Source organism: Pieris napi, chromosome 13, assembly GCF_905475465.1.
Source record: "Pieris napi chromosome 13, ilPieNapi1.2, whole genome shotgun sequence".
In the NCBI taxonomy this organism is placed as follows: domain Eukaryota; kingdom Metazoa; phylum Arthropoda; class Insecta; order Lepidoptera; family Pieridae; genus Pieris; species Pieris napi.
In genome coordinates this window covers 8886893-8911194 of record NC_062246.1, presented here as the reverse complement: position 1 = coordinate 8911194, position 24302 = coordinate 8886893, and the positions used below count along the sequence as shown (strand labels likewise).

Sequence of the window (24302 nt, the reverse complement as noted above, 5' to 3'; positions counted from 1 at the left end):
GGTTATAATAATAAACACTTTATTTTCATCACAATAACACAAAACAAAATTAAATAAATGATGGCAAAGTATGTCAATAGGCGGTCTTACTGTTAAAAGCAGTTTCTTCCAGGTGATATTATTACCTTGGTGTTACTCGTAAATGTAAACGAAATTTTGCCCTGTTTAAATGTCCCATACAACCGACTATATTGCATATATATAACTTCAATTCAACAAAATATAATATAATTAAATTAAAATAAATTTTTATATACTCTAAGAACAGAAACATCGCCCAAGTTCTTACAGATTCTTTGTCTATTAACGACAAATAAAACTGTTAAATAAATCAATAAATAAATTGTAACTTCAGTAGGTTTATAGAATTAGGTTAATTTGTAGGTTACCCTGTTAACATGTTTTATCACGCGACCTACCTATTATTATTATATTAAAACATTATGCATATTGTGACCCAACTATAACGTGTTTCAGCTGGACACATGGTTCGGAAGGCCGAAGAAAGCTGGCGGGGGCATGGAGCGTGGGTACGATACGGTTCCCCGGGCTGAGTTGCGTGGTGATGAGGAGCCTCCTTTGGAGTATAAGAGCAAGATTGACGCCCTTGATGATGAACAGTTGGAGAGCCGATTTGAGGAGATGCTGGTAAGAGAGATAATTCTATAACTGTTCCGTGGGCTGATTATGTTTAATGGTAACTGCATAACTGGGATAAAGATTTAATTTCATGTCAAAATGCATTGAGAACGTGAGAGTAGAAGAAATAACAAAGTAAAGTTGAACGTATAGATTTTTTAATATTACCCCTATTCCCTATCTTCCGGTCATGGAACCTCATATGTAATAGAAAAATAAGCCTCATTTATTCCTTAAAACATATATCAAATATACACACTCTTAAAATGAATAAATTTTTTTTCAAGGACCTCTTAAAGAGTATAGGCCTTCTCCAATTGGCTCCATCTCTCTCCATCTCTCTGTCTTGAGCATTTCTCCCAATCTTCTCCGCTTCCCACTTCCTTAAGCTCGTCAGCCCAAGAGGGCGGGCTGTCATTCTTTTTCTCTCACCTCTCTTTCTTTTTCCTGGTGGCCCTTTCCACTGTGTTTAGAACACCACATGTAATAGAGTACAATATACTATATATTTTATGTAGTTTGTTGCTTTATTTTCAGACGGATATGAATATAGGTGAGAAGAAGAAGGAGCCGTTAAGAAAATATTCAAGTGACCAGAAGAAAAAAATGTTGGTCGCGTATAAGTTTGTCAATACACAGGTGTGGTATTATTTGTGTTTTTCTTTAATTTTATTTGAATCTTTTTCAAATAAAATATAATATTTAGAATATTTTTTCTTAGACCACTGAGATTTAGAAATTTTAGCAATTCCATATGCAAATGTAAGAATATTATATATATTTCTGAAAGTTCGTGAATTTTGCCCGACTTTAACTGTACAAAGAAACCCATCAGTAATAAAAGTTACACCAATCCTAGGTTAAATGTCATTATGGTAGGGGAGCCCACGATGCTAAATGGGGATTTACTCCAGCGTCGTAGAGACCTATTGGGATGCAAAGCTTAGATAAAAAGAAGAAAAAAATGTTATATGATAAATTCCTTTTCATCGGTGGGGGAAGCGGCTATAGATAGTTAAATATGTAAAAAAAAACTGTTGCATGGACATCCTCGAGCGCGTCAGATATTGATAGCATCTATGCCCTACGTATTTTTAATAATGTACGTATGTTAATCTGATCGTTTGCATGATGCGGGTGGTTGTATTTAAGGGTTGAAAATTAAAAAAAAAAAAAAATTATCGAGCGCGTCAGATTTTCTAAGGGAGTGTTAAGTGAACCAAAAAAAAGCTCTCATTGACTAATCTGACGATTTCGATGGGACGCAAACCCACAGCCATTTTCTTAATTTGCAAAAAAATCGCAATTTTGAAATACTCAAGCGCGTCAGATTAAGATATGTGTGGTTCATCTTTATGTTCTAAACGTACTGTCTCATAATCTGACGATTATCTAGAGGGATTCGCCTGATCTGACAAAAAAAATAATAGAAAAACGGTTCACCTAAAGGGCCATCCCTGCAACTTCCCGCTAATTCCATTCCTGGGCGCTTAAAATTGATATTTTGAGCTCGCTGAGTTCAAAGAAATAACATTTCTATGCATTTGAGCTCTCCCAGCTCGAAAGTCTGATAGAAGTTTCATAGAACACTATTTTTGGATTTTTCAAACCGCAATAACTTTTGAATGGATCAAGCAATTTTCACGCGGTTGGCGGCATTCGACGCAGTTTTATCATCCTCATAAGTAATTTTGCAATTTTAATTGATCGAACCACAAATTTCGGAGTAATCCCGAAAAAACACTTTTTTGGGTTTCTTTCGTGTACGATATCTCTCGAACGAATCAACCGCTTTTGACCAGCTTGGTGGCGATCGACGTGGTTTTTCAAGCTCAAAGGCGGATTAGTTTTTGAAGTTGATCGATAAAGAAACCACTTTAAAAAAAAATATTTCTTATTTTTTTAAGATTTTTCAAAATTTCTCAAAATCTATCGGTCCGAATCGGTTCAAATTCACAGGAAATGTAATTTTGAGGGAAATATTTAAAACGCCGTTTAGTAGATTCCGATCGGTTTAAGGAAATGTAGGCATCACGCAGCTGCACGCATTTAACTTTATCGACGAATTTTTGTTATTTCGGCTTGCGGAAATAGTCAGATTATATATTTTTCATTATTCTTGAATTATTTCCTTCAAAATAAAAAAAAAATTAGCTACGCTCGAGAATGTCGAGATGACGTTTTTTTTTTACAACTTTTTTGCCCTCCCCTTTTTTTCCGTCACTCTCAAATTGTCAGATTAGTGGAATATACACTTTTTAGGATGTAATTAACTCACCCTACCTTAATCTGACGCGCTCGGGAATTTCTGATGGTCAATTTTTTTTTACTAAACTGATCCTGTCTCCTTCACGTGCGGCCTTATATATGGGCCTCATATTTTGTGGAGGTACTTAACCGGGTACAAGGTATCCCCCTATATATTAATCTGCCGCGCTTTAGTAAATCCCGAAATCCCCTCTTGGGCTCCCCTACCATTATAAACATTACGAAATAAATAAATAAATAAAACCTTAAAAAACATCAAAGGACCCACGATCATATTGACTTAAAATTTAAGTTTTAAATGAACGATTTTGATAAAAATAATTAGTCCATCTGATAAAGCTTTTACGTGTACGTAACGTATTTACGAATGCGTACGTATAATTCGTACGTACGTAACTACGTTTAAATTTGTTTGTTTTTCAGTTTATAATTTACATTTAAAATTTTATTCATCCTTTGTGACTTAATAAGCGATTTCTTGCATTTTGAGAAATAAAATGATTTGGGTAATTATTTACAGGAAGGTCGTTCGAAATTTGAAAAGCCATCAGACTACGTGACCTACCTCAATCAGCCAGAGTTATCAGTTGGGAAGTTGCACAGTTGTTTGGAGAATTTACGTATTTCACTAACGAACAACCCGCTGTCTTGGATCGAGGAGTTTGGTACTAAGGGAATTGAGAGTTTGCTGACCACACTCAATGTTTGTTATACTAAGTAAGTTGAACTCAGTAATTAATACATAATACCACTGCTCACATACCTGTGTTATAGTTGGATGTAGGAAATACAATACTATATCTGAAGATCTTTTATATGCGCGGGTATTCCAGTATAGCATCTTGCCTTCATTATTGAGATTTTGTACCAAATTTTGATGTAGTCAATATCCCGTGCATATGACAATATTGAGGTCGGCATCGCATCGCATCGCTATAAACTGAAAGATAATAAAAAAATTGATATGTTGTTTATGTTTCATAAACAATCAAACTATTAATTTATTTTATAAAAATGTTATTAGTTAAGGAATGTTTTGTCTTGTTTATTCATTTGCAAGTGAAAAGGACATTTCATAGCTATGAGGATTATAGCATTTATTATGCGTTGGTTCGTTATCAATTTTTTTTTCTTGTGCAACTATGTAGTGATAGTGTATACTACTATATGCACGTATTTAATAAATTATATTGTTTTTATTGCTGCTAGTGGAAGTGGTTTTTATCGGTAAGATTTTTGTCCTATTATAAATTAAAAGTATTTTTTAATAATTAATATGTATAACAAAAAGTTTTTTTTCGAATGTGTCAATCGCCAGATAAAATGCCTTAATAATTTGAATACTAAAAAATAAATCAGTGGCGCTACAACCACTTTTAGGTCTTGGCCTCAGATTTCTGAATCTGTTTCACGATCATTTGTCAATGTAATAGGCAAGTAGGTGATCAGCCTTCTGTGCCTGACACTGTGTCGACTTTTTGGGTCTAAGGCAAGCCGGTTTCTTCACGATGTTTTCCTTCACCGTTCGAGCAAATGTTAATGCGCACATAGAAATAAAGTCCATTGGTGCACAGCCGGGGTTCAAACCTACGACCTCAGGACCTCAGGCCAATATATTAGAAGTGTTGACCAACCCTGTCATTTTCCCCCTCAAAAACATTTCCTCGCCATCAAAACAGCGGTTGGCAATAAGCTTTACCTGTAAAACGCATTGATCATAATAAAACGTTTTCCAGTGATTCCCGTTACGATCGCGTTCAATACGAGTGTATCCGATGTTTGTCAGCTATTTTAAACAATACGGTCGGTATTCGAGCTGTGTTTGAATGTCGGGAGGCCTTGCCGGTACTGGCTAGAAGTCTGGATGCAAGGAAACCCCATTGTGCCTTGGAAGCTGCTAAGGTAAGTAGAGAATAAAAGAAGATTTACCAACGTTTAATTAGCAAACAGCATACATAAAACTGGTATCATCAACTACTCGAATGCTGCAAATTTAAGGTTCTTCAAGAGCGTACTAATTCCTAAATGGACACGCACTTTTGAGCCCTCTGGCATTGAGTGTCTTAAGATGAGATGAGAAAGAAAATACTTGGCGATTAAAAAGAGTGGCGGAATGTTTCTTGCCAGTTCTTCTTACCCGCTCTACGCCCTTGACTTGCGAACTGGTAGTAAATGTAAATTTACAATTAATTTAACTTCTTTCTGACAATTCGTAAGTGTACTTGTTTACCTACATGAATAAAGATATTTTGAGTTTGAGCCTCCTGCCTGTATATAAAAAAATACCTAAATATCCAGGAGCAGTCAAGCGTTAAAAGCCTACTTCAAACCTATTTATTTTAAAATAAGTTTTGTTTGATGATTTGCTATTTTAAAAAAGTACCGAGAGTTTTTTTACGCCAACTTTTTCTCTCGCCTACACCCTGTTTTCTTTGAGATTTTTTTCGATCAATAAAATGGGATTCATTATTGTAGTGATAGATAACACTTGTTATGTTTGTTGTTTAAAGGGTAACATGACAGTGTCATTTAGTTCCTAGTGGTCTATTCTATCTATCTATCTATCTAGTAGTCTATCGAAATCCTAAATACCTTCCGGTACTAAGTGTCTGAACCATTAAACCACGGATAATGTAATTGAAAATTAAAATGCTTACAATATTATTTTCAGGTCCTAGCTGCAATATGTTTGATACCGAATGGCCACGAAAAAGTCCTAGAAGCGATCACAATGGCCGGCGAGTCGAGTCGAAAACCAAGATTGCTACCCATTGTGGAGGGACTTCATCCCAAAGCGCCTGAGAGTTTAAAGGTAGGCGGTTTAATCATTTAAGTACGTGATAATTCTGGGAAAAAGACACAGCGTCGAGACTTAGTTAAGTGTTACTTCTGTATGTCAAATACATTGCGTTTTTGACATATTGTGGGAGTCGTTGTGTTTCATTGGCCTAGGTTAGGCCTCAAAAAAAAAAAACCATTTTTATGGAGGTTGAAAAATTCCTTCAATATGATTTAATCTTTATGATCGATATTTGTATCTAATGATCGTTATAATGCATAAGCACTAGCAATTTGTTTTTTTAATAAATTTTAATTTTACCGGGATTATATAATAATCGTAAGTTTTTTAGATTGAAAGAAAACATCCAACTTACCAAATTTACTAAAGTTATTATTCTAACTTTCAGAACGGCTGCATGCAACTGATGAATGCAATAATAACTGAGCCAGAGGAATTGGAGTTTCGAATGCATTTGAGAAGCGAATTTATGAGAACTGGACTTTATGATCTGATTGGTAATAATAACAATTTACTTACATCACAATAACACAAAACAAGAGAAAAAACAAACAATTTAAATGGGCTCCCTTACTAATAAAATCAGTCTCTTCAAGAAGGTGCATTTTTGATGGTTTCGTATATACGAAATCGTATCCGAAACTTCTAAGCGGTCCAAACGTTTTAGAAAAAATAAGGAATTTCGGAATGACAATGATGTTTCAAGAACGTATAGATTTTTCAAACAATGCGTATAGTCTCTATTTAGTTCCAAATACGTCCACTAAAAGTGTGGAAAAGATATTTTTGTATCCGTTTCTTTTTTTTTTAATTACGCAGCAAACTGATCTCTGTTAGCAATCCCGTAAACTTTTTTTGCTGAGAATCAAACCACCGAGTTATACGCATCCTTACCATTTTACAACGGAGTTAGTACATAATAAAATCCATCAATAAAACGTTACATTACAGAGGATTTAAGAGCGGGTGCGGAAGATGGCGGTCGTCTGATTCAAATGAACGTCTTTGATACGTATGCTACTGCGGACCAAGAGGAGTTTCTCGCTAAGTTTGATGATGTCAGGTAATTAATTTTACTAGATTCCAATTTTGTTAAATTAAATTAAATTTAAATCTTACAGTAAGATTGTACATTTATGACGTCATTTATTCAACTCGCGAATGTGTAGTTATATATTTTACATATAATGCATAAGAGTAAAGTCTGGTTTTCAAAAAGTATTTTAAAGATTATTATCAATCACAATTAAACGACACTATCTATAAATTCGTTTTAATATTGAAAATGATAGACAAAAACACTAGGCAGGTGTGACATGACCAGTCGAATATGAATATGTATTAACTTGAGTTAATATACTTTATTTATTTGACTAGTATTTCTACAGATAGTTCAAAAATAGCTACATAACGGTAGTAGAACACCAGTCATGGGGAACGCCACGCTTTTTTGGTGGTTATGCCATTAAATTGTAGCTTATGTGAAAAGTTGCTACTTTAAACACAGCGCCATCTGTTAGAATTGTGACTATCAAATAATAACCAAATATTTTGCAATAAAATGATATTTCGGGTATAAATTAAGATGTAAGCTATGCTAAAGCTATTTGAGTTTTGAGTTTGAGTTTATCTTTAGTTAGATCAAACACACGGTGCAAATTTGATTGAAATCGGTTAAGTATTTTAGGAGTGCATAGTGGACAAACAACGTGAAGCGTAATTTATATATATTAAGATAGTGCGTAACGCCAGTTCCAAAATACTTTAGTCTTGGACCCTAGTAATAGTCTTACACTATTGGGAGATCAATAACTTTTTGATTCTATATACAGGTGTGTGTCGGCCTTTAATCATTGAAAAATAAAATATTAAGATGATATTTCTAATATTTCAGAGTTGACTTCCAAGACGTGAACGAGTGCTTCGAGCTGGTGAAGAATCTGGTACTGGAAACTCCAGCAGAACCGTTCTTGCTCTCCATATTACAACACCTGCTATTCATCAGAGATGATGAGCTTATAAGGTTACTAATTACTGTGTTTTAATGCTAATCAAGCCATGAGATAGGATCATGTCGATAGTTGAAATGTAGTCAAGATAATATAATATAGATATGTATGGTTATACCTGCTCACTATTTTTATATTATTTAAAAATGTATAATTCATTGTGTTGAATCAACATTTAAAACATCACAAACTAGATCATAACTGCGTATTTTTAAGCATCATGTTTTTTTAATGAACTGATATTAATAGATATTGATAATACTAATTTTATATAAACCTACCTACAGAATAGTTTACCTACTGAGACTTAATATTTTAAAATTATAAGATTTTTAACTAACTAAATTATAAGTTAACGAGATTATATACAAGATATTAATGCTTTCAGACCTGCGTACTACAAACTAATAGAGGAATGTGTAACTCAAATAGTGTTACACAAAAATGGCTACGACCCCGACTTCAGACTGACACAACGATTCAATATTGATGTACAGCCTTTGATTGACGGACTTATTGGTGAGTGTTAAAAGAAAAGTTTAAGTAATAACTCATAATTGAATATAGTAATAAGCTCAGGGTTATACTCTGATTTTTAATTCCGTAGAATTCTGACAGCTATCATATTTTGACATGTCAGAGATAGCAAACCTTTTTGGCCGGGCACATATTTCAATTTTAAAACGTCTGAACATCTGAGTCTATACATACATTTTATTGTTAGTTAACATATCCATTTTATTTAGTGCGGTGCTCCACATTAAAAATGGTTTTAAGTTTTCAGTAAAAAACGCACAAGTAAAGATAACATTTAAAAGGTTTACTAAACCTGGAATTAGTAGGCAGTTATGCCAGCTAAAGAATAAAATAAAGTAATAAAAGTTAATTCGATATATTGTTCCGTGATATTGAAATATTTGTTATTTTTGTATTAGGTCACTTGAGTAAATAAACATTTAGATTTACCTTTTTGTTGGTAAAACATAAGAATACGTAGCGTTTTATTTTTTATTGCCCTTAAATGGGTCAAAATTGTCCCTTTTTCGGTGGAGAACTTTTTTAGTAGCAGCACTTATGAAATGTCAGAATTCTACATCTATTTTCTAAAGAAAAATCAGAGTTTAGGGTATGGTATAAAACTTACGATTACGAACACCACAGAAAAGTCTAGAGCAGAGGAAGAAAAGAAGCTCGAAGAGTTGAAAAGTAAACTGGAGGTGGCCATCTCGGCCCGACAGGAAGCAGAGGCCAGGGTGACGCATCTAGAAGAGAGGATGAAAAGTATATCTACGCCGAGTGGGCCTGGTGGAGTGTCTCAGGGAAATATCGCTGCTATTGCTAAGGTAAAACAGACTAGTACGTAAATCGCGTCAACAGATGGCGTTAACATCAATCCAGCTTTCTTTTGACCAAAGTCAGCGAAGGGCTTGTCGAATTGTCAATATTCAACGTATTACCGATTGGCTTGATTCTCTCTCTCTCTCTCTACGCAGAGACATTACGTCTCTATGCGTATCCTACATCCTGAAGAGTTTGGGTAGAGTAATTTTTTTTCACAGTGGGGTCCGAAATAAACAAAAAGTTTTGATGTGAAAAAAATGTATATCGTATAACTTAATATTATCTTCAATACACTAAATAAACAACTATAAATATGTAGTATGTCAACCCAAGAACTCATCAGTACCAATCTAGTGGATATTATGAAAAAGATACAGGATGTACATTTTTGCCGCTGATGACCTCATCTATCTTTATTTTTATTTATATATAATCTCTAAATATTTTTTTAGGCAATCGGCAGCCCCGGAGGTCCACCCCCACCGCCGCCGCCGCCTATGCCTGGAGGTTTGTTATTTAAATTGCATGAAAAATTATTGTTTGCACACTTCTATGCTATCTATGTAAAACAAAAGTTTTGTAAATACAAAATAATTAGTATTTTTTTTGTATGAGTTTCAAATGAGTTTTTGTATGTGTTTGAACCAGAGACAAATGAGAACTTTCAATGACAAATGGTCTTGGGATTTTGACAGATGGGGGAGTTCGTGGGTCGGACTTATCACGAACTATGAATTTATTTAAGATATAATTTATCTTAATCTGGCCCAGAAATTAAAGCATTGCTAACAAAGCACTATCTATCTCTTTCGCACATATGCATGTTATTCACCTTTCTCTCTCTGTCTAGGAGGGCCACCGCCACCGCCGCCGCCACCATTCCCCTCAGGTTAGTCATGGGAGATTTATATACAGGATAGACATCTTAATTACGCAAATGTCAAGTTATGAACAGTAACAAAAGAAAAAACTAAAAGTTTTCTTGATTATTTTCATATTAGAAGAACATCTTCTAATTTTTCTTAAAATATTTCTCATATTTTTAAGAAGGTATATTTCATTTTCGATAATAACTATCAAGGATAACTAATATACAGGATTTTATTATTATGACTTTTAAGGATTCATTAAATAACAGCGCATGAAATACAACTATCTCCCTCACTCACACGCATGTGTTGTATCTATCTCTTTCTGGTGTCTGCTTCTAGGTGGTCCCGCGCCACCACCTCCGCCTCCTATGCCTTCAGGTTGGTATTTTGTAAATCATTCTATGAGTAAAATTTTAATAAAAAGTTTATAAACGAAAATATATTGCGTTTTCTGTCATTTATATATTTAGTTAAATAAAGCATAAGTAACGTGTACATAAATTTATGCTTTGTCGCAATATTTTTTATATAATTTTATTTAAGACTATATGAAGCATTTGTAGAAAGTTGAATATAGACTATACTAATAGTGTTAAATAATTATAATATGTGCAGCTTTAAGTATGTTACTGAATGAAGACATTCTAGTATTTATTTTTTATTAATGACATTTTATAGTGTCTAATACCACGAAGTTTGAGGGAATTTTTGTATAAAATGTCAATGTCATTTAGAATTTTCTTAACAATTCAGTGAGTTGACGGGATTGTAGCGTGTTGTACTAACAAACAACGTACTAATGTTAACTAAAGACTAGAGAATACTAACAAGTGTACAAATTTAACTCTGCATTTTAATTTATGTTTTATTAAATTAAGAGATTTACTTTACAGGAGGGTCAGGGCCACCGCCGCCCCCCTTCCCAGGAATGGGGGGTCCACCACCGCCCCCTATGCCAGGAATGGGTCCGCCACCACCTCCTCCTCCTCCAGGGATGGGACCAAGACCACCTCCCCCGCCGGGAGGCTTCATGGCGCCTAGGATGGTAAGTTTGGCGCCTAGTTTTAACACAATAATTATTCAAATATGTGTATAGGGCATAGGGGTTACTTATACTTACCTCACTGTAAGCGCTCTTAAATTAAATGATAAATGCCCCTTTATGTACGTGCCCTTAAACATTAGGGTGCTGTGTAATATTTGACGTAAAGACACTACGCGGTACCAACATTTTAGGTCTGGGCCTCAGATTTCTGTATCTGCTTCATGATCAATAGTCAATCCAATAGGAGATCAGGCATCTGTGCCTGACATACGGCGTCGACTTTTTGGGTCTAAGGCAAGCTGATTGCCTCACGATGTTTTCCTTCATCGTTCGAGTTTTAAATGTGCACATAGAAAAACAGTCCATTGGTGCACTGCCGGGGATTGAACCTACGACCTCAGGGATGAGTCGCACGCTGATGCCACTGGGCCGACACTGCTCATTTAACGTAAAACTCTAAATATAATGTGGTTTTTTTCAATTAGTTTTTCGGACATCTTTAACTGAAAGACAAGAATGTTTAAAAAGTTATTTAAGAGTTGTTTTATTTTAGCCTCAACCAGATATCCTACCTCATGGTTTGAAGCCTAAGAAGAAGTGGGAGGTTGAAGGACCCCTGAAACGTGCCAACTGGAAAACTATTGTGCCACAAAAAATGTCCGAAAAGGCTTTTTGGGTTAAGGTATGTATAGCTTTTGAACTATTTGAATGTGAATTTGGAATGTTTTTACCCACTAAGATACACAAAGATACTAAAGAAAAAAATCTTCATATCTTTTCATAATAACTAATAGTTTTTTTTAGCAGTAGTAGTTTTTTTTTTATAAACACAATTCACACCAATTGACCTAGTCCCATGCTAAGCTGGTGAAGCTTGTGTTATGGGTACTAGGCAACGGATATACATACATATTATAGATAGATAGACATAATAAATAAAATAAAATAAATAAAATAAAAAAATAAAATAAAAAATAAAAAGCCTTTTATTTCTTGCTTTCTATAAGTATTACAATTTCATAACAATGTTTTTTTAGCAAGAACCCTCTCCATGAAAGGTAAAGGCCTCCTCCAGAGAAGACCAGTATTCTCTGTTCTCTGCCGCTCGTAACCAATGAGTGCCTGCCACTTTTGTGATGTCGTCTACCCAGCGTGCATTTGGTCTTCCTCTCTTTCTTTGTCCTAGTGGGCCTGTCCATTGTGTTGTCTCTCTTGTCCATCTATTATCGCTTAGCCTCGCTACGTGACCCGCCCATCGCCATTTGAGCTTTTGTGAGTAATTGAGGGCGTCAATGGCTTGAGTTTTCTGTCTTATATGAGTGTGGCGGATCTTTTGGATTTTCCTTATTTTCAGAATGCTCCTCTCCATACTCCTTTGGCTGGATATAATTTTATTTTTTACTTTTCTAGTAAATTTCCAAGTTTGGCAGGCGTATATTAATGAGGGCAGTAGGCAGGTGTTCATAACTTTCGTTTTCATTCGTATAGTCATTTTACTTTTGAGTATTTCTTTGAAGCTCCAGAACTTTTTCCATGTGATGTTGATTCTTCTCTCTACTTCTTGTTCGTTATTTTTTTGGCTAAATGAAATTTGCTTTCCCAGGTAAATGTAGGCGTTTACATATGTTAGGGGTGAGTTTTCCAGGTATATTGGTCTTTCAGTATGGTTCGTCATGACGTTAGTTTTTGTTAGGTTGATTTCCAAGCCCACTTTACGACTTTCTTCGTGTAGAGCGTTAATCATTCCTTGTAGTTGGTTTGTATTTTCTGAGAGCAGGACTATATCGTCAGCAAATCTTAAATGACTCAAGTAACGTCCTTTTATATTTATGCCAACTTTTTCCCAAACTAGTTTACCAATGATGGCCTGTAGCACCGCTATGAAGATAGTTGGCGAGAGTGGGTCTCCCTGCCGTACACCTCTGCTTATTTGTATGGGTGGTCCTGTAGTCTCTAGCTTGACTCTGCTAGTACTGTTATCATAGATATTTTTTATGACTTTTATGTAGTCTAGTGGTACTTCTTGAGAGAGTAGCGTATCCCAAATTGATGAATGGAACAGAGAGTCAAACGCTTTTTGGTAATCGATAAAGGCAATATAGAGTGGTCTTTTGAACTCTTGGTATTTTTCTATCAACATCTCTAGCGAATGTATGTGATCCACTGTTGAAAAATTTCTTCTAAAGCCGGCCTGTTCTATAGGTTGGTATTTTTCTGTGCTTTCTTTTATCTTTTTCTCGATTATTGAGGAGAACAGTTTATATAGTGAAGGTAGTAGGCTTATCGGTCTGTAGTTATTTATGCTATTAGGGTCTCCTTTTTTATAAAGCAATATAATGTTAGACTCTGACCATTGCCGAGGTGTATTTGAGCTGTTCAGTATCTAGTTAAACAATAGAGTTAGTGGTTTTGCTAGGAACTCGCATCCAGTTGTTATGATTTCGTTGGCGATACCGTCGGGGCCTGGGCTTTTCTCCGTTTTTAGTGTTTTAATCCCTTTAATCACTTCAGAATCTTCTATGCTTGCTCTCGTCTCTCCTCTATTTGTGTCTGGTAATTTATATCCATATTGGCTCGGTGTGCTGTATAGTTTCTTATAGAATGTTGTTGCTATTTTCAGTATATCTGATCTATTTTGGGTATTTTTTGTTTTATCTTTCAACTCTTCAATCCATAGTTTATGTGTTCTCAGTTCTTTGTATGCCTTCTTGACGCTGTTTGAAATATTAAGGTGTTTTTCGAAGGTTCTTGTGCGGTGCGCCTTGTAGTCTAAGTAGATACATTTACTAATGAGTTTGTAGAGTGCTTTTAGTACGTTTTTCATGGCTCTTGATTTTGGTTTTGTCTTTTGTAATTCTTGTCTTCTATAAATTAAGGCCTTTGTGCGTGCTGATAGTATCTGGTTTTTCCCTTGATTTGTATTGGGTGAAACCTCGTAGGCTTTTTTTAGGCTGGTGTCTATTGCGTTTATAATATTATCGTAGTGATTTTGAACGGTGTCCTCGTCTCTCCAGTTCTTAAGTAAGTTTGTTATGCAACTATTCAGCGTTTGTTTGTAGGCTTGTATTTCTTCTTCGTTTTTTAATTTGGATCTGGAGCATTGGCCGAACATACACCGACTTTTTGTTATGGGAAGAATGTTAAGTGTCGCTCTCATAGGTCTGTGATCCGAGGGGTAAGTGATGTTTAAAGACTGTATGTTGGATATGTTTTTGTGTAAAGTTGTCAAGATATAGTCTATTTCGTTTTTTGTTTTGCCATTAGGAGATCTCCAAGTCCATCTTTGTTTACTATTTTTTTTGAAGAAGGTGTTCATGATAGACAGATTATTCTCGTGCGCAAAATCAATGAGTCTATCTCCTCTACAGTTTCTATCTCCGTAGCCGTGGTTGCCAGTAGCGGCTTCATTAGGATTGGTTTGTCCTATTTTGGCGTTAAAATCTCCCATGACTATGATATTGTTATCTGAGAGTTGTATAGCTTTGTCGACAGTACTGTAGAAAAATTCCGACTCCTCGTCGGTCGACGCCTCCGTTGGAGCGTAAACTTGAATGATACTTAATTTTAAGTTATTGATATTCATCCTTAGCAACGCTACTCTTTCTGATAGTCCTGTGAAGCTTATGATGTATCGTTTTAGATGTTTTTTGACAATAAATCCTACTCCATACAATCCTGGCGTTTCTCCAATGTAGTATAAAATAAACTCGTCGTGTTCTTCAATCTTGTTTCCAAGTTTTCTAGTTTCTGATAGACCAATAATATCAAACTTTATATTTTTCAAACACTCTGTTAATTCCAATAATCGTGAGTATGTCGACAAAGTTTTAACATTGTATGTTATTATGTATAGGGTATTATGATGACTGTTTTTTTGTACTGTTTGTTTTTATTTTCTCTGGTGGGTTTTGGTCGTGATCTTCCTCGGTGACCGGCCGGCTTGGAAGATTAGTTGGGGGAGTGAGGTAGTTTTTTATTTTTTTGTTGTTATTGATAATGGTTTCAGTTGTTAGTTTTTTGGTCGTTCTGTATTGGTTTGTACGTTTTCTCTCCTTATAAAGTTGAGTAAATTTTGGTTATTTTTCTTCTTTGCAGTTGGCGCTGGAGATATGCTTAGTTGTTTAGGAGGCGACTCAGAATTATTTCTTTTCCTTTTTCCACCGCCGAAGTCCTTTACTATGAGATTATCTCCCCTAAGAAATGCAATCCTCCCATTCCTTCTTTCTTCTTTTAATTTCGGCAAAAGTTGTTTTCTTTTTTCTAAAGTTTCTTTTGTAAAGTCCTCTTCGATATATATAAAAGGAGGTAGATTTTTCTTATTCTTAATTATCTCATTTCTTTTCCAGCATGTAACAAATGAGACAAGAATAGGCCTGGGTTTATCACGTTGCCGTTGTTCTTTTCCGATTCTAAAAGCGTTGTTAATTTCGTTACTTTCTATTGTAACTATTTTACGTAGGGTGGATACGATGGTTTCTACTGTAGAGTTTTGGGTTTGGTCTTCTTTTAGTCCATATACTATAAGGTTATTCCGTTTTTCGTATTCTTCCAGATGTTTAACTTTGTTTTCTAACTTATCTACTTGAGTTTTCAGCAAACTGTTTTCATCTATCAATATCTGCAATTTTTCTTCTAGCATTTCAGTGATATTTTTGGTTACTGCTATTGTAATGTCTTTGGTTTGTGTTGCCATTTCCTCTTTAATCTTACTCAAAAATTCCTTCATATCAATTTCCATTTTGTTTTGTATTCTTCAGTTCCAATTTTTATTATAATTTTATTTAGGAATATTGTATAAAAACAATGAAATAATAAAAAAAAAAAAAAAAAAATAAAAATTTAGGACTAAGACGGATTGGAACCCCGACTTCGGAGTGCATGTAACCACTACGTGTCTTTCCGAGCCACGCGTCGTTAGAAATATCAATTGAAATTAATGTTCATATGACTTCGTAAGTCGCGCTAAGTTAAAGCTGACTCACAGTTGTTTACTGCGTGCACTTTGTTCACGAATAATAAAATTATTTCATCACATTGATTTTCTACACGTTTCTTGATAGTTCCTTGGTTACACATTCAGCAATCCCAGTACATACACATATATTTCGTTTTAATTCTTAATCTTCTTTGTTGTGTAAAACTTCTTTAAAAGCAACTGACGAAGCGTTGTACATGTGTTAAAATTTCGTGGATTTGTGATATAATTAGTGAGTTAACACTTCCACTGTTTGATTACGCACTTCTGCTTCACTTTTTGTACTTTTAAATGAGATAGGATTGGTATTTATATTTTTTAAAACGCAAACAAACGTGGCACGATATTAGTTCTTTCCGCGCCTACCCGCAACCTTTCACATTCAAAAAAAAATCTTCATATCTTTTCATAATAACTAATAGTTTTTTTTAGCAGTAGTAGTTTTTTTTTTATAAACACAATTCACACCAATTGACCTAGTCCCATGCTAAGCTGGTGAAGCTTGTGTTATGGGTACTAGGCAACGGATATACATACATATTATAGATAGATAGACATATAAATACATATTTAAACACCAAAGACCTAAGCACAGCACCAAATGCTCATCACATCGATGTTCGTCTCAGCCGGGGATCGAACCCGGGACCCATGGATTCGCAGTCAAGGGTACTAACCACTAGACCAATGAGTCGTCAGTTTTTGTAGCATTATATGTTACAAAAACTGACGACTCTGTTTCCTGTAAAAGTTGTAACGCAAGATACATAACGAAATCAAGGAACTTTTAAATACGTACATACGAATGCGGGCCGTTATATTAATTTCGTTTAAAGCATTTTACTATTACGAAGAAACGTTTTACTATACTTGGGTACTGAAAAACGTTACGGCGAGTAACATGGGGGGGGGGGGGGGTAATCTCCAAAAATTGCGTTACGTAATACTTGAACGCTCCCAAAGGCGTGTTGAGATGTAAACAATTGCAATTGTCATTAAGAAGTCCTTGTGATTGTTCTTGACACAATATTGATTACACTACAGTAAGTACATAAATTATTAGGTAACCTGAACCGTAGGGAAAACGCGGGGCATCGGTAAAAAAAATTCTACTACCACATCCAGACGACCCTGCGAGCTTACAATTTATATTAATAAACTAATTACTATTGTAGTGCTGATTAGAAATTACGTACGTTCTTGGCCCAAAAGTACGCGACTTTTAATGCAAAAATTGTATACGTATTAAACAATAATAACCTTTCTCTAGGTACAAGAAGATAAATTGGCGTCACCAGATATCCTAAGTGGTCTGGCATTGAAATTCTCAAGTAAACCAGTTGCTAAGAGAAACGAGGATGCTGTCGATAAGTGAGTTATTTTTGTTCAATTTCTGCTCATCACTCTATATTGAAATTTTATTGAAAGTAGAAATTCAAGTTTTCTATATATATAGCAAAATACTAGTAGACTCGGCCAAGTGTTGCTGTGGCTGAGATTTTTGTTATATTACATAGTAGTAAACTATTCAAGGGAAACGGCTTGCTTGAAATGCTTTTTTGGTGGATATGCCATTAAATTATAGCTTATGTGAAACGTTGGTAATTTCAACACAGCGCCATCTGTTAGAATTGTGACTATCAAATAATAAACAAATATTTTGCAATAAAAATAATATTGCGGGTATAAATTGAGATGTAAGGCATCTTATCTTTTAAGTTTGATCAAACTACACACGGTGTGAAAATTTTAATGATATCGGTTCGGTAGTTTAGGGAGTCCATAGCGGACAAACAACGTGACACGTAATTTATATATATTAAGATATATATATATAGTAAATAGATTGTAAAATATTATTGAATAAGCTACTACTACCCCTACTGGATACTAAATCATAAAATTTGGCTTTTTTTAATTGTCTATAAGCTCTGTTGAGTGGAGAATTACTCAATTTGCTTATAAGACCGCCGTGCAAACCTCAAATCAAATTTTTATCAATATTTTTTAGGGTGCACACACTAAAAAAAGTGAAAGATTTGAAAGTGCTGGATTCAAAGGCTGCTCAAAATCTGTCGATCCTTTTGGGTGGTTCGCTCAAACATATGTCGTACGAACACATACGTACGTGTATCTTAAAGTGCGATACTACAGTGCTCACGGCAAATGTTTTGGATCTCTTGATACAGGTAAATTTATCTCGGAAGAATTTCGAATAATTTTAAACATAAATATTTAGATATGATGTTGCTATGGATTTCATAATCTTAAATAATGAACACGTTGCTGTTTTTTTAAATTATTATATGAAAGTAGCTTGCTGGACCGTTCAAACAAAAATATATTTTTTATTTAACCAACTATAAACTATATAAATATCAACACAAAACTAAAATTTAATTATTTATCTTAGTAACTATATTACCCTTAAGAACCGTTACCATGGTAACAAAAACGTTTATATTTTGTTTAGGGTTTAAAATGATTATAAGAAACATTACCACGAGACATTTGCAAAAAATATAGTTTTATCATATTTTCGTTTTATTAAATACTTGTATTGCTAGCCAGCTATTTTTACTTTTTCTTTTGTATCTTACAGTACTTACCTCCAGCAGACCAGTTAAAGAAACTGGCTGAACTTAAATGTAAGAGTCAAGAACTGACTGAAGCTGAACAGTTTGCGGCGACAGTTGCAGATATTAAACGATTGGTGCCGCGATTAAGGAGTTTAGCCTTTAAAGAACACTATAGGGAGATAATATCAGAAGTTAAGCCGGTAAGAGAGAAAGAGATGGAGTTATTTTTATCACATATGTTATTTTTGTTTCTTTCTATTAATTTATTAAAGTACGCCGCATAATGCGTTTTTTTAAGTTTACGATCTACCTATTCTAAAATAAATGACAAATACGGTGAACATAATTTTTCCAAAAAGCCATAAAAATATTGCACTTAACTTAATACTGCTAACAATTATTAGGTACCAGATAGGCGCTTATCAAATTTTTTTTTAATTGATCAGCCCACTACCGACAACAGCAGCAGTAGTGTTTATTCTGTTATATCAAATGAGAGGTGCCTGAACTCTCCTATTGTTATGAAAATTGACGAACCGATACGGGAACCTGGAATCTAGTTGATAATATAAGTTAACAGAATTTAATTTACAATTTTATAACAGGAAATGTTAATATTTCTAGGATATAGTGTCAGGCACGGCAGCCTGTGAGGAAGTAAAGTCGAGCGGCAAGTTTTCCAAAATCCTTGAACTTCTGCTTCTATTGGGTAACTATATGAACACGGGGTCAAATAACGCTGGCGCTTTCGGATTCGAGATCAGTTTCCTTACCAAGGTATTTAGATTTGTGCTGACGTTACAGAGATAATGTTAAACTTCATAAAGTCAAATGATTATTAAATACAACTTATAATTATTTTTTTGTAATTGTAATTGTTTTTGAGTAATTGTTTTTGAGTAATTGTTTTTGAGTAATTGTTTTTGTTTTCAGTTAACAGCCACAAAAGACTTGGAGAACAAGCAGACATTGTTACACTATTTAGTGGATACGATAGAACAGAAATTCCCCGACGTACTTAATTTTGCGGAGGAGATGCCTCATATTGACAGGTATTCAGGACTTTTGCTTACATATATAGTCTAAAAAAACGGGCATCTAAGGAAATTTACGTTCTCAGGTCGATTTCACTTAATTAAAGGAAATTAAATTGTCTGACCTAGTCTCTTTTCTTATAAGCGTGTAAATTTACGCGTGAATAGAATTATGACAATTTTTTTATGTATTCTTTAAAACCGATGTATGTATGATATGTACTCGTATGATGTACGGCAATGCACCCGCGTACGCGCACCGTTCCATTAAGAGTTTTGAAATTGTGGATGTCTGGGATGTTTTAAAGAAACCACTAAGATCAGTGCAATCTGCGTCATAAAGTAACAAGGAGCTAAAAAGAGTCATTGCTAAAGAGTGGGAACGTATTCCTCAAAACGTTATTAAAAACATCGTGGAAAGCGTACCCAGAAGGATTCAAGCTGTAATTTTGATAAGATTTTCACACTCGATATTAGGATTTCACATAGTTTTAGTTTGTACTTTATTTAATTAAGAAGTAAAAAAATTTCTTGTCATTATTGCCGACCACTTCTTGTTAGTTTGTAATAATGAATTCATCCAAACTTAATAAAAACAATTGCCAGAATTCACTTTACGCGTATTAATTTATTATACGATCGTAAGTATACAGACCATTAAATTTCATTATTTGACTGAAATCGACATTAGAACGTAGTCCTTAAGTGGTCAATTTTTTCCAAAAAGTTTATTATTGACAATATTATTATATTATTATATATGATATATATCAATATAACGTAAATAATTTTTTTTGTAGTATTTATTGACTTTGTTTACTTAAAATTCAGAATAATTTAACGCGCGGTGTGTTTCATCCGAGAATAAAGAAAGCTTAGGAATACGAACGACATATTTGCGAATTTAAATACGTATTTACTTTAAATAACGCTTTTTAGGGCAGCGAGAGTGTCAATGGAGAGTCTACAAAAATCGTTAAAGAAAATGGAAAATGACATTCGCGCTTTGGAGACGGATCTGAACAACGCGCGGGTACAACAGAGCCCTGACGACTTGTTCAACGAGTCTATGAGCGTATCCTTTTCACACAAATTTATTTAAAAACTACTATTCATGACAGAAATTTGGTTATGAAAAAAATTATCTAACACTAGTACAGTCCCTGTTTTGTGGGTAGCTAGATTGCAATTATTCCGGGGTATGTAATTATGTTTAAAGCATAAAAAAACAAACAAAAGTCGTGTAAGACCTTAAGTATGCGTGAATGTGTGAGTTTGTGAATGGGTGTGTGTGTGCGTACTCAAATTCAAATTCAAAAATCATTTATTCACGTAGGTAACACAATGTACACTTGTGATTCGTCATTAAAAAAATAAATATTATTGCTTCTAATTTTACATTTACTGCCAGTTCTCAAATCAAGGGCGTAGAACGGAAGAGAAGAACTGGCAATAAACTCTCCGCCACTCTTTTTAATCGCCATGTTTTTTTTTTTTTTTTTACACAACGTTTGTAAGGAGCTGCAACCATTACACCATGTTCCACATGACATTTTAAGTAATTAATAATAATAGCATAAATAAAAACAAAGACCTTTCCGGTATCAGCAGGAGGCATGGTGAAATAGGAGCACGCACTTACATTCTCGTGGGAACAACACGCACTCTATGAGAATGTGGCTGAGAATAATAAGCGCTGTATCTGTCTAGTTTTTCGAACCTTACAGTCATGCCAAGATACAGTAGTTATTTTTATCTTAAAGGTGTGAATAAGATTTTCTTTGGAGTTTTAACAGAATTGTGTTAACAAAACACTTTAATTCCTGTATTTTGTTAGTTATCTTAATAGTGAAAGGTTTCGTAGCAAAAACCCTTACTGAAAAACAGTTTAACATAGATTAGATAAGAACTTATTTGACGTAGGGTCCTTCAAGAGTCCTTCCAATTATTGTTGTGTTGTACTCACGTAACCTATAGGTGTTGATTGATTGATTTTGTCCTAAAGTGTGGCACAATCGAACAGCAAAAATATCATATGAAACTAGGTTTTCTTAACGTAGTCCCAAAATAGAACATTAGGTACAGAAGTCGAGTTTAAAATATTAATTTCCTTAAATAAAAATCAGAGTTTTGCCGTTGAAGCACGTGAGCAATGCGACCTTCTCCACTCGATGTTTAGGAAAATGGAGACATTGTACAAGGGAATAGCGGAGTACTACGTGTTCGATCCTCAGAAATATACGCTAGAGGAATTCTTCTCGGATATCAAGACGTTCAAGGATTCTTTTGCAGTAAGTTTATTCTTAGTTAGAATTAAAAATATTTACAAAATATAATTTTGATATCACTTGTCCAATATGCCTAATGTATTCTTGTTTCGCGTTATTTTAACTTATAGTTTATTGTCTAACTTCTAATGTGACTTCCAACAAGGTTGCGTTAAACGTTGAACGCAACCAGAGGGGGAATAAAAAGAGACAGAGCGAGAGTGAATGCTTCCTATTTTCATTTGCACATTAAAAGTTTCACTTCTTCCGCGCGAAGGGACTCGACGCACTATTTTTTTTATTTATACTTATAGATGTATATTCACAATATACCATCATAATTATTAACATAAAAGCTCAGGGGAATTACCACAATTGCCAATGCGAAATATTGTACATAAAATATATCTTAACACAACGCAATAAAGTCGTAATTGCATTGACCAGAATTCAAAGTACATACTACAGTAATAGTCGTAAAATCTCCTCCCTAAAAGGCCGACAACGCACAACATCCATGGGCTGCGGTAGCTGCCTTTTATAGCTGTTCCGTTGGCTCGTTTGCCCCTCTATCTTATAAAAAACATAGTACTAGTAGTAATGATCTTTTAAGTTTCGCCATTATCCATATTTGTAATCGTGTCATCGCCATTTTAATATTTTAAACATTTTCTTATCATTTCTTCAGGCGGCATATCAAGACAACGTAGTAATAAGAGAGACGGAAGAGAGAGCTAGAAGAGCAAGAGAAGCTCGTGCTACAGCTGAAAGAGAAAGAAGAGATCGCCAACATCGGTACAAGCAGTTTGTAGACATGGAACATGCACAGGACGGTGTTATGGATAGGTACGTATGGTTTGAAAGAAGTTTCAAGAAGGGAGTAAGAAAGACGTCTTATTCTCTTCTACTATTGTGCACATAACCAACGAGCATGCATGGTGAATGTCATGGAGCGAGAGAGGTGTCAGGACTGTAGGACAAGTGAAGATCCATGCTCTCTGCTTACCACTTCGAGAAAAAGACGTGATGATATAAATAAATATAAAAAATCCTTTAATTAAGGTTAAAATAAACTGCGATAGAAAGAGATTGAGACCAGGAGTAACATTTCTTTTTCGTTTCTTCTCTCATAAGTTGAAGGAAGAAAACACCTGTACCTTATATTCCGAAGTTATGTAAATCTTGAATTTTTCATTTTCAGTTTGATGGAAGCGTTACAGAGTGGTTCAGCGTTCAGCAGAGAACGGCCCAGAAAGAAAGCCAATCCCAGAGTTGCAGGAGGTAATACTTATATTATTTGAAATATGATTTTTATGAGGAAAACAAATGGTCTAAGATCCCGCTATACAACGACCTTCACCGAGATGCTTATTTAATGAAACTTATTTTATATATAATTTAATATGTCAATAAATATAATCCATATGGGTTGCCTAGCAAATTTCAGTCCAGAGTATGTTTAATTAATTTAAAAAAAAAATATTTTTTTAAACATTTCACCGGTATGATTATTAGATAAATTCTATACCAATCGAACGTATGAAGCCCATAGAATATGCAAACGTTAGGTTGTTTTTAATCAATTAATTATTTATGTGTATATTTTTTATGTGACACTAAAGTATATATACATCTTTAGTATAAAAGAAGGTTAAAGTGATACATATATAATACTACCCTGATTAAAAATATTGATTGAAAAAAGTTAAAAAAATTTACTACATGCAAATTATAAAAAAATTTTTTTTTTTTAAATATTAATTAAACATACTCTGGACTTAAATTTGCTAGGCAACCCATATGGATTATATTTATTGACATATTAAATTAAATATAAAATAAGTTTCATTAAATAAGCATCTCGGTGAAGGTCGTTGTATAGCGGGATCTTATACTAAAAACATAGTAAAGAATTTTTGAAACAAATTTTTATCATTTAGAACACCTAAGACCTTTATTCATAGAAAATATTTTAATTGTATGGTTATGGTTGTGGTATAATAAGGTTCATATTTGCACGCACACATTTAGAGGACACAAGCCAGGAGGAGAGTTTAGTGCAAGCGATTTTGCACCGTATTGCAGGTATAGCACATTAGTATGCAGGTTCGATGTTGGACAATAATTTACCTAATTTTACGATCTATTTTCTTTTGAATGATGATAAGTTTGTTTTTTTTCCTTTATCCTCTTCATTCACTTTTTACGTTCACCGTACACCCTTGGAAGTCTAGTTTATTTCATCAATATGTTACGTAGGTTTTGGTGCGATTTAAAACGTGTACCGTTTACTAACCACTTCACAATCTATATTCTGATTGCATCTTTTGTGATAATTACAAATGAATCATAAGTCATTAGGAGGGTATGAAAGCCCGATTCTACATCCACAATTCTAATCTTAACTTCTTAATTTATATTATCTCTTCCCATCCATTTACTCTTTTTCACGTACGTACGTTCTTGTACGTTC

The 24302-nt window shown here is 34.3% G+C and overlaps 1 protein-coding gene across 11 annotated transcripts in view; it reads left to right on the top strand.

Moving 5' to 3' along the window:
* Positions 1-24302, top strand: part of LOC125055079 (protein diaphanous) — a 40506-nt gene that overhangs the window by 11994 nt on the left and 4210 nt on the right. For 3 of the 11 annotated variants that reach the window (XM_047657292.1, XM_047657291.1, XM_047657293.1), the window contains 26 exons: positions 478-648; positions 1177-1278; positions 3428-3624; positions 4117-4134; positions 4644-4809; positions 5579-5719; positions 6096-6204; positions 6659-6770; positions 7602-7730; positions 8105-8235; positions 8878-9059; positions 9510-9564; positions 9908-9946; positions 10269-10307; positions 10823-10974; positions 11528-11656; positions 17220-17320; positions 17961-18138; positions 18552-18728; positions 19153-19305; positions 19462-19580; positions 20502-20637; positions 21689-21853; positions 22518-22675; positions 23031-23110; positions 23861-23914. In XM_047657292.1, the coding sequence (XP_047513248.1) occupies positions 478-648; positions 1177-1278; positions 3428-3624; positions 4117-4134; positions 4644-4809; positions 5579-5719; positions 6096-6204; positions 6659-6770; positions 7602-7730; positions 8105-8235; positions 8878-9059; positions 9510-9564; positions 9908-9946; positions 10269-10307; positions 10823-10974; positions 11528-11656; positions 17220-17320; positions 17961-18138; positions 18552-18728; positions 19153-19305; positions 19462-19580; positions 20502-20637; positions 21689-21853; positions 22518-22675; positions 23031-23110; positions 23861-23914 (3193 nt within the window). The remainder of the gene's footprint in view (positions 1-477; positions 649-1176; positions 1279-3427; positions 3625-4116; positions 4135-4643; positions 4810-5578; positions 5720-6095; positions 6205-6658; positions 6771-7601; positions 7731-8104; positions 8236-8877; positions 9060-9509; positions 9565-9907; positions 9947-10268; positions 10308-10822; positions 10975-11527; positions 11657-17219; positions 17321-17960; positions 18139-18551; positions 18729-19152; positions 19306-19461; positions 19581-20501; positions 20638-21688; positions 21854-22517; positions 22676-23030; positions 23111-23860; positions 23915-24302) is intronic. The other 8 variants (XR_007117816.1, XM_047657297.1, XM_047657295.1 and 5 more) reach the window with 5 other exon arrangements.